Raw genomic sequence first — 12,831 nt, 5'->3', positions numbered from 1 at the left:
ATAAAGTAATAATAAACATGATTCTTACACCATTTATTAGTTCACCTTTTGTTAAAAATGCAAGAGTTTTAAATAGTTTTTTTTTTTTTAATATATAAAACCAGTGTGAATACAAATATTATATTTTTAAGATCTTTCATAATCTTGGACATCCTTATTTGTCATTGTCCCACAACAAAACTTGTTACTGTAAAACAACTGTATCATATAGCTTGCAAAAATACATAGGCAAGAGTCAAAGGCTCAAAAAAGGACTTTAATCCCATATATACACATATTTATAAAAGAAAACAGAATATCCAGGCGCCATTACCATTTTTACAGTACGATACATTCAAGTATATGACCAGATATTTCCCTCATCATTCTATAGATTGCCCTGAACCAAATGAAGCCGAACCGTTTACAAAGTAATAACGTACATGTAGCTCCTACTCCCATGCAAATGAGCTCGTAACATACGTATTGTGAATGTATTAAGAGAGAGTCTTTCTGAACCCTTTCTCATTGTTATTTACAATGACATGTTGACTTAAGCCCAGCTTGATATTAGTATAGTTGCAATTACAAAAACTGATTCCCAAATCATTCTTTCTCGGTTTTCTATCGATTACATCAGCAATCGGGTTCATTGACATATTTGCTCACTTCACACAAATAAGGACAAACCTAAAAAAATAAAGCAAATTTCTTCAAAGAGTGCTTCAATCTTTGGCAAAATTGTTTTCTTAAAAAAAAAGAAAAGAAAAGAAAAGAAAAGGCAACTGGCAAAATAATTCAAATAAACAAGACAATCTAATTTAACTACTGACTGTGCATTGAGTGTTTCACGCCGATACTGATTTTGTAGTTGTGAAAAAATAAAATATTCTTTAATCATATTCCTCATCTATAGTCTCACAGCGTAGTGTACATTTAAGTGATTTATTGCATTTGCACTAAGACTTCTTTACAATAACTGAGTTTAAGTAGTATAATAACTACTTAAAGGAGTAATTCACCGAAAAAACCCCCAAAACAACTCTCTTCATTTACATAACCTCATTTTTTGTTTTCATGGAACAAAAAAAGCCAAATTTCAGAGGACTCATTACACATCTCTTTTCCACACAACAAAATTCAAAGTGACCACATCTGACAAGCGCCAAAATGGACCAATAAATATGTCTAATGCACTATATTCCAAGACATCTGTTGTCATATAATAGTTTTCTTTGTGGATCAGATTGAAATTTAGGTCAATTAATGCCCCAGCTCGCAAATTTTATTCCCCGTATTCAAACCGGTAAGTTGCATTTGTTTGTTTGTTCATTTAAAAGCCGTTCGTTCTTCAGAAAATTCCCCTCATGTTCCACAAAACAACACCCTACAAACCTGAGGGTGAGTAAATCATGACAGACCGTAGTTCCAGGTTTCTAGCATTGCACAGTATAATGCTATGTGAAAACTTCAAAATTTGAACAAACCTTTTATTGCATTACAGAACTTCATCCTAGATCCCATCTGAGGAGTAAACATATTTTAAGTGCAAATAAAGAAAACAGGAGAATGGATACATGGCCTAAACCAAAGAACTAATCCAGTGAGGAAAATGGCCGCTGAAGATGGCTTGTAGATCTGCTCACTGAGGCTGATGGCTGGAGATGAGATGGTAGTTCTGGCACTTCAGTCCTTCCAACTCTTCCTATCAGATACTGTCATAATCAGAGTCCCGTCGTCTGCTGATAACGCCCCACTCCACCATAAAGAAAGTAATGGTGCCCAGGAAGCCCGCCAGCACCATGATGAGCAGCTGCCAGTGCAGGAGAAGATAGTTGCTGTAGAAGAAGGCCACCGCAGCTGTGATGGACTGCAGAGACAGTAGAAGAAATATAACATCATGGGTCATAAACACATACTACTCATACATTTTCCTAATGTTTCATTCATTCTAATAAACTAAAATAATTATAGACTTAATTTTTTAAAGGAAAATCTAAGTTTCATATTGCATTTTTTGGATATTTGAATGAAATATGACCCAACCATTTTACATCAAAGAATTTAAATACTTCTGATGCTAATATTTAAAACACTTTAATTAAATGAAGTTTCAAACCTGTACAAATTTAAAGACTGCAAATGCTGGAGCACTGTCCTCCCGGAACAAGAAGCCCACGATGCTGATGAGCTGAGTGTTGAAACAACTATCCCCCAGACCCAGCAGGAAACTGCATATCAGCGCCACAGTCACACTGACAAAACAAGCCAGAAAAGTGTTAATAAACAACCAGTGCATCTTTATGTCTGACTTTATTCTCACTGCTCATCCTTGTTGGAAAGTCCAGTACTGTAACTGCTGTCTCTTACCTGGGCTGGATAAAAGCTTGCATTTTTGTGCCTTCCTCTGGGGCCACGGGAGCATCACTGGCTATGTTGAGGAAGATGAGGTAGAATGCCACAATATGGATCAACAGGCCGAAAAACACCACCGGGTTTCTGCCGAAACGATTACACTTATCCAGGATCCCAAATACTCCCCCTCCTGGTTAAGCAGATTAAAACAGTTTATTACATTTGCCATGTCCACAGAGAACTGAAGCACGATAATTGTAATGCACTGACTTACCAAGTATTTCACCAACACCTATCAAAATTCCAGAGAGGCCGATAAGACCCTTGGCATCATCTCCAAATTGAGTCATGGCCCCTAGACATGTCCCATACACCCCACTGTAAAAGGTGAGCTCGAGACCTGGACAGATAGGCAACCACATTGTCTCAACATTACAGTTCAGATAGTCGTCTACATCACTATAATGGTACATATCGCAATATAGTTATTTTTATCCATGTAGTGTAGTAATGCCTATGTTTGGATAATCCAGTGAACAACATGCTTTTAAAACAAAAAGGTGCTTATTTTGTTAATTTTATGTGTAACTTGGACACAAACAAAAGGAAAAGACACTTTTTGTTAATAATAATTCTTGTTAAAAAAAGACTCAAAACATTAAAACTTACATTACATATGTTATTATGTAGCATATAATAATATATCCTTATTCTTATAAGTAGCTAGAAGAACAAATCCTCCTGCTAATAAAGGGATCCCCCAGGGTTCTGTTTTGGGCCCTCGTTTTTTCGTAATCCGCTTTATTCAGCTGTCATCATGGTGTAAATTTCCACTGCTACCAGACAGATTATATATATTCTGTTTTATTATTATTATCAAATTCATTATTATTATCTAGAAGAGCAAATCCCCCTTATACTAAAGGGGTCCCCCAGGGTTCTGTTTTGAGCCCTCTTCTTTTCATAATCTGCTTTCTTTATCCGTCATTATGGTGTGAATTACCACTGCTACCAAACAGATTTTCCTTTGAGAGACTGAACTTACCAGAGTACGCAAAGGGTAGGCTCAGTAAAAGCATCTCTTTGGTCATAGCTAGCTGGATGGATTTCTCTGTTGAAAAGAGATAATAGATCTTATAAATGAAACAAGAAGTTAATAATGTGCTTTAAAACACAATTTTAAATCTTTGAATATATTTTAGATAATTTAGTACCACTTACTGAATGCCTCCAATGCTTGAGTGGACAGACTCTGGGATGGACTTATAAGAGTAAAAAGAACAGGAAACAAGACAAAGAAAAAACGACACAATACAATATGACTAAACTGGTCCAGAAAAAAATCTCTTGACTTGCAGAAGTGCATAAAAATATACACTTACACCACAGAGCTACTATCAGAGAGGTCTGCTGGTAGAAGTGACTCAGAGGCATCAGTAGGTGCAGGTTCTGGGTCTGGTCGCTGGATCAGGAAAAAAAGGAAGTTGCCTACCAGGCTGATGACCGTGAGTGTGATGAAAACCGTCTGACGGTCCTTATCTGACACCAAGAAACAACGGTTTTCAGCTTTTTCCATTCAGAAATTATTTTGCACTGATGTTTCTTTTACGGTCTCTTTTTGTTATACAAAATAAGCAAACAATTAATTTATTTCAACCAATAATTATTGTTACAATAATTTGTGGGGTGATTTCCACCAAAGTGGCTGCCATAGTTTATTATATAAAACACACTCACCTGTTATGTGACTCTTGCCATGCCAGGCAACAAATATGTAGAGATTACCAAAGAATAAGCTGCGAATAAAGAGAATCATTGAATCATTGTTCCTCATGTTCTCCTTTTCCTTCCACACATACTTAATGAAAACAAGCAAGATGTACCTAAACTGCATCAATGCCCAAAATATTCCACTGTTTCTCCCAATGGTGGAATCTTTGGAGTTGATGGTGAGTAGATTCCCCTGGGCTGTCCAGAGCACTGCAAGACACAAAGTTAGCAGAAAGCTTTAGAGAGTGTGTGGCTACAAAATATGATTTCATATCTGAGCAGATAATGATATCGCACCTGCAGCAGCGATTCCAAGCAACACGGATAAAGTGTAGAATGACGCGGTGTATGGATGAATGAAAACAGCAATATAACCACTAAAAAGAGAGCACAGATTATGTCTTTTTAATAAATACTTCATCATAAATACTAAGAAAATTACTAATTTATTACTAAAGTACTACTAATATTACTAAGTTAAGTCCTTTAGGCACTTACCTGTAAACAAGTCCACTAAAAAACAAAGACAACTGAGGTCCAATGACAGCTATCACTGAGGGCGCTATAAGGTTAGAGGCAGAGAATACGGCGTAGATAATCGCCATGCTAGAAGAGAAGTATAATAAGCTTGTGTTAAGGGTGCTTTTTTAAATTAATAGTGATCATCAAAATAAATACAATATAACTATTTCATTGTGTTATTCTATTTCATAGGAAAATATTAACCCAATACATCTCGCATATGTAGGCACCTTAAAAGAATCAATATTAATATATATTCATAATACAAAAATGATGAATCAGTTTTTTTTTTAAAGATTAATACGGTTCATTAAACAATTTAAATATTAATAAACAGAGCAATTCCAAGAGGGCCCTTGCACCATTGCTGCTCGGGTCCTAATATATTATATACATTTCATAATCAGTGTTACAACTACCCTAACACCACAGTTATGATAATATCCTGATAAAGCCATGCCATGTGTTTTAAAACATGTGCACACATGCACATGCACACGCACACATACACAAACACAAGCACACTTATTTCCCCCCCACAATATTTCTCTTCAATCACAAATAAATAAATAAACAAACATTTTGGCAAAATGATCAAATTTCTCAGGGAAAAAAATGCAGTGCATGCTGAATAAGTGTCCTAACTGTTGACATGGTCACATGCTAACATTCCTTTCTCTCTCTCTTTTTATTTTTAATTTTTTTTGAGAGCAGACAGTGCTTCTTTGTTACATAACCACGGTCAATGTGATTACTGAGGTCAAAAAGAGATTCATTAGATTACAGCACAACATCAGATGACCTGACTTTCATCTTTAACTCAGCCATCATAAATCTCACTCAAAAAGGGTGCAGAGGCCAAAACATGTCACATGACTTGAGCAGAAAGAGTGCACAGCTGTGAGATTCTGAAAGCAAAAATCTTGTTCCTTGTTTATACATGTTTGTGGATATTTTACAATACACTTCAATTACAATTTTGTTTCATTTTTAATAAATTCCTATGTTAACAGTTTTATGTAACTTCTGTTTTTTTTATGTCATTTGCAATGCTTATGCAGTTAACTTTGCATAAAAGAAGCCAAGCGCACAGTCTCGCAACTTTACATACTTGACCCATTGAATGAAAAAGTTACTTCTGGCATCAAGGCCACTGAAAAAGTAGGTGGCCACCATTGTGCTCTATAAAGAATGTCACTGATGACAGAAGAAATAAATGAAGGAAACGAATACCTTGTGTAGCCACTTCCATGAAACTCTGTACTGTTGAAACTCTTTATTACGGTTTGCTGAAAAATTGAAAAATGTTGGTTTGAATACATGCTTATAAGCCTAGCCAAGTCTGATATGATAGCATTCATCAGATCATGCATTTCAATGTCTGAAAAAGCTCAAAACCTACTTCAATATTTCCGCAGGTGCCAAAGGCAGTGAACATAACCATGAACCCCAAGCCCAGGATAATGATGTTGAGCAGGGTCTTCCCTTCTGGACTCATGTTGGCTTACAGTCTTTAGCTCGATGACAACCTGAGACTAGTGAACACACAGACGCATCAAAGTCAAGTGACACCTGACACAGCTGGTTAAAAACGTGACCTTGCTATTTTTCATATGCTGCATATGATCACTGCTTCCTCACGAGATCAAACAGCTCTGAAGGATACCGAATCAGTTATTGTACTACATGTGGGATGGGAATAAATCATGTGTTTCATTAAATAATGCATTTTTAATAAACGATTAGTCATATTATTTAGGCTTTTGAATGGAGACCGACTGCAGTAGTAATTGTGCTCAGTAAACTTACCGACTACTTGTGTGCGCTGATGTAAACAGCTAATTCATAATGTGAACACCTGTTGATCAAGGCGACTTCGATATGGAAAAAAGCATTCTGTAAAGCTGGTAAACGTAAATATATATTTGTTTCCGACTTCTTGGAAACGCTCTGCCTGTCCCTGAAATCAAAAATGTCTGTCATGTGACACCTATCAGCTGACGGTGGCGCCCTCCTCCTCCTCCGCGAATGGGTTTGTGGGTAATGTTGTTTTTCCGTAGGTGAGTACTTGAGGCGCTGTTAATAGATATTCATTAAAAATATTTATTTAAAAACATATAGTTAGTAGTTTGTATAAACTGTTTAAGTTATTTATAATTTAGAGTATCTCTTAATTTGCCTTGTTGCTTGTCAGTAAAGCAACGTACAAGCTCTCACATATTTAGAAATCTATATTATTAAAAGCGACAACAACAGAGGGTCCCCAAACCGGGGACGACTGCGTAATTTATGTTTAGAACAAAAAGCTAAACTCTTCGTATAATGTAACCTTACCCTAAATTTAAAAAAGTATACATCTTTAAACTTACAGATTTTATGCAACAATCATTACTTACAGAAATTTTAAAAAGGGATGAATATAAACTGTATTTTCTGAAAATAACTATTCATCAAGCTTTGTGTTAATTTTGGCTTACGTACTTATTCAGTTATATTGTGATTTAAGATACAGAAATGTACAACGATGAAAATATTCAGTCTTCCGAGATGAGACTCTCACTTTTATCGGAAAATATACTTTTTGGCTTCACTGGATTAAAATGTTTTTATTTAATTTGTTTAATTATATATTTTGACCAATTGTCACATTCACAAATGCAACTTTTACAGTTTATTTTGTTGACTGTTGATATTTGATGCCCCATTGTTCCTTTTTTCTGATCTTGAAATAGTTATAATGAAACAGTGAAATAGTTAAACACAATGAAATAGTTATATTGTATTTATTTTGATGATCACTATTAATTAAGTATTCTTTCTTTCCTTTTATGTATTCTTTTATTTTTGTATACATACTTGTACAATGTTCAGTATCTACATTTGAACGAAAGTGCATGTAAAATGTGTATTCAATAAAAACTCCATTATGAATTCTATTCTAAAACCCAGTGGATCACGTGGCTGGAAGATGCTAATTCTCCTCCGGGTTTTGGAACTACAGAACGCGCCATTTTGGGAGTGTGCGCGCGCGCGCTCATTGTTGTTGTGCTAGCGCCGTCGGCCACTAGTGTTTGTTTTGTGTTGGGAGACGCGAATCGATTTAGTGTATAGACAAAAAGCATAGGGAATTCAGTTCGTTTGTTGGTTACGTTCATTGAAATGAGCTACGGCAGACTTCCGCCCGACATAGAGGGCATGACTTCGTTAAAGGTGGATAATTTAACGTATCGCACGTCGCCGGAGACGCTGCGGCGCGTCTTTGAAAAGTACGGCCGAGTCGGCGACGTCTATATTCCCAGAGACAGATACTCAAAAGAGAGCCGGGGCTTCGCCTTCGTGCGCTTTCACGACAAGAGGGACGCCGAGGACGCGATGGACGCGATGGACGGAGCGATCCTGGACGGCCGAGAGCTCCGGGTCCAGATGGCCCGCTACGGCAGACCGCCGGACTCCTACTACAGCAGCGGGCGCCGCGGAGGAGGAGGAGCCGCCGCCAGGAGACACAGCCGCCGGAGGTAGAGCCAGAACCGAGCGCATCTGCTGTCCTTCACAATAACGACTCGTTACGAAGGTTTTGGGCTGTCACTTTCAATTTCAAAGTCACCAATGAACCGTCGTTTTCAAGTGATAACATTATCTGAAAAAAATCATAGATGCAAACTTCTCACCTTTCAGTGACAACTCACTTCTTTGAGATCAGAATAGGTCACCTATGAGATTTGCTGACATTAACGGTTAAAAAAAAAAAAAAAAAGGGCCGGTTGCATAAACTGTTCAGACTAGTCTTAAAAATTTAGTCATCTAATTATTTATTTTTTTCTTCAAGACTGGTCATAACTTTTTAATTTCAGTTATGAAAAGGTAGATTGGTCTTATTTGTATTGGAAAAGACTGATTACCCCTTGGCAACTGCTAGATGGTCAAACTAGTTCTTCTTAAAACACAGTCTTAACATGGTAGTTTATGTAACCGGCCCCTGGTTGTGTCAGCAAGTTTTGTGTAGTATTTTATTTACTTCAAAAACCATGTCTAACAAGGGTAATATTCTATGTATTTGAGGTGTGGGAGCAGTGAAGAGAGAGAGGGCAAACATTTTGCATTTTAGGTCAGCATTGCCAATATTGTCTTAAATAGCCTGCATAGCACTTCGTCTTTTATAACATGGGATTTTGACCAAAAATATTCAGCCTTGATTTTTGTAAAAAGATGTTTAAAATGTTGTTGTTGTTTTTTTGGTGAAAAATTACAGTTTTGGAAAATTAAGGTACTAAAAAAAATACCTTAAAGTAACTACAAATGAGCACGTAAAGCAAATATCTTTAAAGACATTCTGTGTGGAGCATGCCCCTTTGCATCTCTGAAAAATGATCTACTACAAGTACAATTTGGGATATTTCTGTCTTAGCCTTGTGTCTTAATGTCCTCGTTAATTTTAATAAGCTATAACAAGTCGAGTGTAAGTTGACTAGAAGTCTGAGCATAGAACTAGTATCTTGCATAGAACTGCAAAAATATTGTAAGAATATGCATAATGCATAAAGTGTAACATTTTCAACGTAGAAACATAACGTGGAGACAAAATATTTTTCAACATAAAATTTAAATATTAGTTCACTTCCAGAATTAAAATTTCCTGATAATTTACTCACCTCCATGTCATCCAAAATGTTCATGTCTTTCTTTCTTCAGTTTAAAAGAAATTAAGGTTTTTGAGGAAAACATTCCAGGATTTTCTCCATATAGTGGACTTCAATGGTGGCCAACAAGTTGAAGGTTCAAATTGCAGTTTCAGTGGAGCTTCAAAGGGCTCTACACGATCCCAGCCGAGGAATAACGGTCTTATCGGCCAATTTCTGAAGAAAATTAAAATTTAAATACTTTTTAACCACAAATGCTAGTCTTGCATTAGCTTTGCGATGCACGTCCACAACTTTCACATTATGTAATCACGTTGGAAAGGTCAAAAAGACAATAACTGTATCATTTTCAAAAACTAATTTTTGAAAGTTGACATTTTCAGGCACCCAATACGCCATTGTCATGTAAATGAAAATGCATGAAATGGTTTTTAGTTTGAAACTGGTATGTAAACACCCCCTAAAACTTCTAGTAGGTGTAGATAAGTTACTATGTTGAAGAGTGAGTCATTGAATCATTCATTCAACTGATTTGCTCAAAATGGCTCATTCATTACTGGAACAAAGCAAGTGACTGCAGGTCTGTATTCAATAATCTCTGATTTTACTTCATCTTCACCCACAGTCCGAGGCGTCGGAGGCGCAGCCGTTCCAGAAGCAGGAGCCGCTCTCGTTCCCGCAGCCATTCCCGTTACAGCAGGTCGCGGTCACGCTCCTATTCCCATTCCCGCTCTCGCTCCAAGTCGCACACGCCCCACAAGAGGAAGTCCAAGTCTCCTTCCAGGTCTAGATCACGTTCACGATCCAAATCCAGGTCTCGTTCCAGAAGCCGCACACCTGCGTCGAACAGAGACTCTAAGTCCAGGTCAAGGTCTAAAAGCCAACCGAAATCTGCTGGGGAAGAAGGGCCTGCATCCTAAAACTCTTCATTGGTAAGAAAACATGACACCTACCTGTGTTGCAATTCACTGGAATAATGTGCAGGAATATAGTTCAGACTTGCAGTCGCATCGCACTGGTAAAAATTTGACTTGCACAGCAGGATTTGGTTCTGCTTTGACAATGCTGTGAATGGTGTTGAACTCAATGTGGAATTGTTTCCTCCAAGCTGCTGAATCCAGTATGGCAATGTAAAAGCAGGGCTGTGTGGTGCAGTTTGAGCTGGTAGAGGGGTATGTGATCCAGCTACCTGCTCCTGCTGGGGTTGCTTTGAAGCAGATGGGTGTTTTGGTGGTGCTGAGGTACGTGTACGAGACAACGGAAAGACAGCATCCTGCCTTAGTAAAAAGTAAAACAGAACTTGCTGCCAGCTGCTTACTTAAAGCTGGAAATGTGAATAAACATAATTGTGTTATGGTATGAGTAATTTTATATCATGACCATAGTATAAAATTACCATACAATGTATTTTATTTAAAAATGTATTTTACTATTTATTTGAGATCGATACACTACACACACATATACACACACTGCCGTTCAAAAGTTCGAGATCAGTAATGTTTAATATTTTTTTTAAAGATTCTTCTGCTCACCAAGGCTGCATTTATTTGATCAAAAATACAGAAAAAAAAGAGTAACATTGTGAAATATTATTGCAATTTAAAATAGCTGTTTTCTATTAAAATATAATTTATTTAATTAGAATGATTATTCCTTCAGAAATCATTCTAATGTGCTGATTTATTATCGATGTTCATATTTTTTTGGGAACTTGTGATACAATTTTCAGGATGCTTTGATTAATAAAAAGTTACAAAAGAACAGCATTTATTAAAAATAGATTTTCTAACAAAGTCTTTATTGTCACTTTGGATCAATTTAACACATCTTTGCTGAGTAAAAGTGTTCATTTCTTTCAAAAATAAAAAAAATTAGCTTACCCCAAACTTTTAAACAGTCGTGTATATTTTTACAAAAGATTGAAGCAGCCGAAACCGTTTTCAGCATTGATAAATCAGCATCAGAATCAGAGTGATTTCTGAAGGATCATGTGACACTGAAGACCGGAGTAATGACACTGAAAATTCAGCTTTGCATCACAAGAATAAATTACATTTTAATAGAAAACAGCTATTTTAAAATGCAATAATATTTCACAATGTTACTCTTTTTTTTCTGTATTTTTGATCAAATAAATGCAACCTTGATGAGCAGAGGAATCTTCTTACAAAAAAAACATTAAAAATCTTACTAATCCCAAACTTTTGAACGGCAGTGTGTATATGTATGTAATATAAATATATTAAAAAATATAAAATTATATACACATAAATTAAAAAATTATTTATTATAATCTATAATTATACTCTTTGGAAACAATGTTAAACTGTTGCAACACTAGTTAAAAATTAAAGTATTAAACAAATCTTTACATTATAAAGACCAAGAAACTTTATAAGACCAGTATTATAATTCTGATTCAATGAGACACACATGAAGCCATTGTAAAAATGACCATTATGAGCACGTGTGCGTGGACGTCATACTGCCCAGCCCTAGATCACGATACTGTTCGAAATCTCTGGAAATTGGCTTGTGTAGTCATTTTAACTGTCTTTTTTTGTGTGTGTGTGTGTATATAATGCATTATGTATAAAATGTGTAATTTTTTGTGTTACGGTTAACTGTCCATATCTGGTTTCTCAGAGACTGTGTGCTTTGTGTAATTGTTCCCTTCTTTCATTTCCACATTTTTCATCACATGTCTGACCACAGTTTTGTGTTCTCTCAGGTCTGTCTCATCGTGGGGCGATCCTACATGTGTGGCCTCTGTTGGAGCCTGAGGAACCTCGGATTGAAAACCCTGAAATCTACACAATGGCTACATGGGCCTAAAGGTCATTATGACTGATTGGCTTATTCAAACTGTTTGATAGTTATACAGCCCTTTGTTCTTTGTGTACATTGTTCCTACTTTCAGTGAGGTTTTTTTAAACATGTATGTCCTTTTTAATTCGTTGAGTAGGACGAGCATCACAATTCTATTGGCCTTTTAAGGTAAAGCTGTTTGGGTGATGGTTCAGAGTGTGCTAGCTGCACCTCGATTGTGTCACTTTTGTAAGAAATTGATTTAGATTTGGCATTTGTGTTAAAATTTGCTTTAATTTGCAAATGCTTCAAATTGTTGTTGTGCTTTATTTTGAAATGATTTGGAAATAGTTTGAATGGCTTGTGTTTTATTACTGTATGTTACAGTCCTGATGTTAAACCTTTTTTGGCCTTTCGTGTGTGATATTTGGATTCTAACCCAATGTCTTGTGTATTTTTTGTGCACTAGGCGCAGTTGTCTAGCTGTTGAGTTTTGCTGGTTAGCTGTTAAGATCCGGTGTTGCAGTGCTGAGTGCTTGGCTGTTTCCGGTTTTCTCCAGATTTCAGCTGTTGCAGGTGTGGCCAAGGTCAAGCAGCATCTGCAAATACATTTTTGGTGGCATAAATGCTGTCGTCTTACAAAGTTTGTTTACTTTGTTCCGTAATTTGGAAAATTGGAGTATATTAAACTATACGATGAACTTTGTTCTGTCGCTTTATTTTTGGATCTTCAATAAATGAAATATTAAATCCTTAT

General features: G+C 36.4%; 2 protein-coding genes across 5 annotated transcripts; one reads left to right on the top strand and one right to left on the bottom strand.

Moving 5' to 3' along the window:
• Positions 1-235: 235 nt before the first annotated feature.
• Positions 236-6,594, bottom strand: mfsd11 (major facilitator superfamily domain containing 11). The gene is made up of 14 exons (XM_058768962.1): positions 6,436-6,594; positions 6,029-6,161; positions 5,860-5,915; positions 4,603-4,710; positions 4,402-4,481; positions 4,218-4,314; positions 4,072-4,130; positions 3,717-3,873; positions 3,556-3,596; positions 3,380-3,445; positions 2,609-2,734; positions 2,350-2,524; positions 2,099-2,234; positions 236-1,849 (listed from the first exon to the last, which is right to left on the bottom strand). Exons 2-14 carry the CDS (start codon positions 6,122-6,124, stop codon positions 1,688-1,690), a joined length of 1,359 nt encoding a protein of 452 aa, XP_058624945.1. The 5' UTR covers positions 6,125-6,161; positions 6,436-6,594; the 3' UTR covers positions 236-1,687.
• Positions 6,595-7,645: 1,051 nt separating this feature from the next.
• srsf2b (serine and arginine rich splicing factor 2b) lies at positions 7,646-12,830 on the top strand. 4 transcript variants are annotated; one of them, XR_009269891.1, is made up of 5 exons: positions 7,646-8,141; positions 9,889-10,195; positions 10,372-10,504; positions 11,998-12,103; positions 12,544-12,830. XR_009269891.1 is itself a non-coding variant. In XM_058768967.1 (3 exons), the coding sequence occupies exons 1-2, from the start codon at positions 7,786-7,788 to the stop codon at positions 10,181-10,183; spliced, it is 651 nt and encodes a 216-aa protein (XP_058624950.1). In that variant the 5' UTR covers positions 7,646-7,785; the 3' UTR covers positions 10,184-10,195; positions 11,998-12,830. The 4 variants fall into 4 exon arrangements, 1 of the variants encoding a protein (XP_058624950.1); XR_009269892.1 differs by lacking the exon at positions 10,372-10,504; XR_009269890.1 differs by having other exon boundaries at positions 11,998-12,830.
• Position 12,831: the final 1 nt, after the last annotated feature.

Source organism: Onychostoma macrolepis, chromosome 03 (genome assembly GCF_012432095.1).
Source record: "Onychostoma macrolepis isolate SWU-2019 chromosome 03, ASM1243209v1, whole genome shotgun sequence".
Lineage (NCBI taxonomy): Eukaryota > Metazoa > Chordata > Actinopteri > Cypriniformes > Cyprinidae > Onychostoma > Onychostoma macrolepis.
The sequence above is the reverse complement of the archived record's forward strand: the minus strand, read 5'-3'. Positions and strand labels throughout refer to the sequence as shown.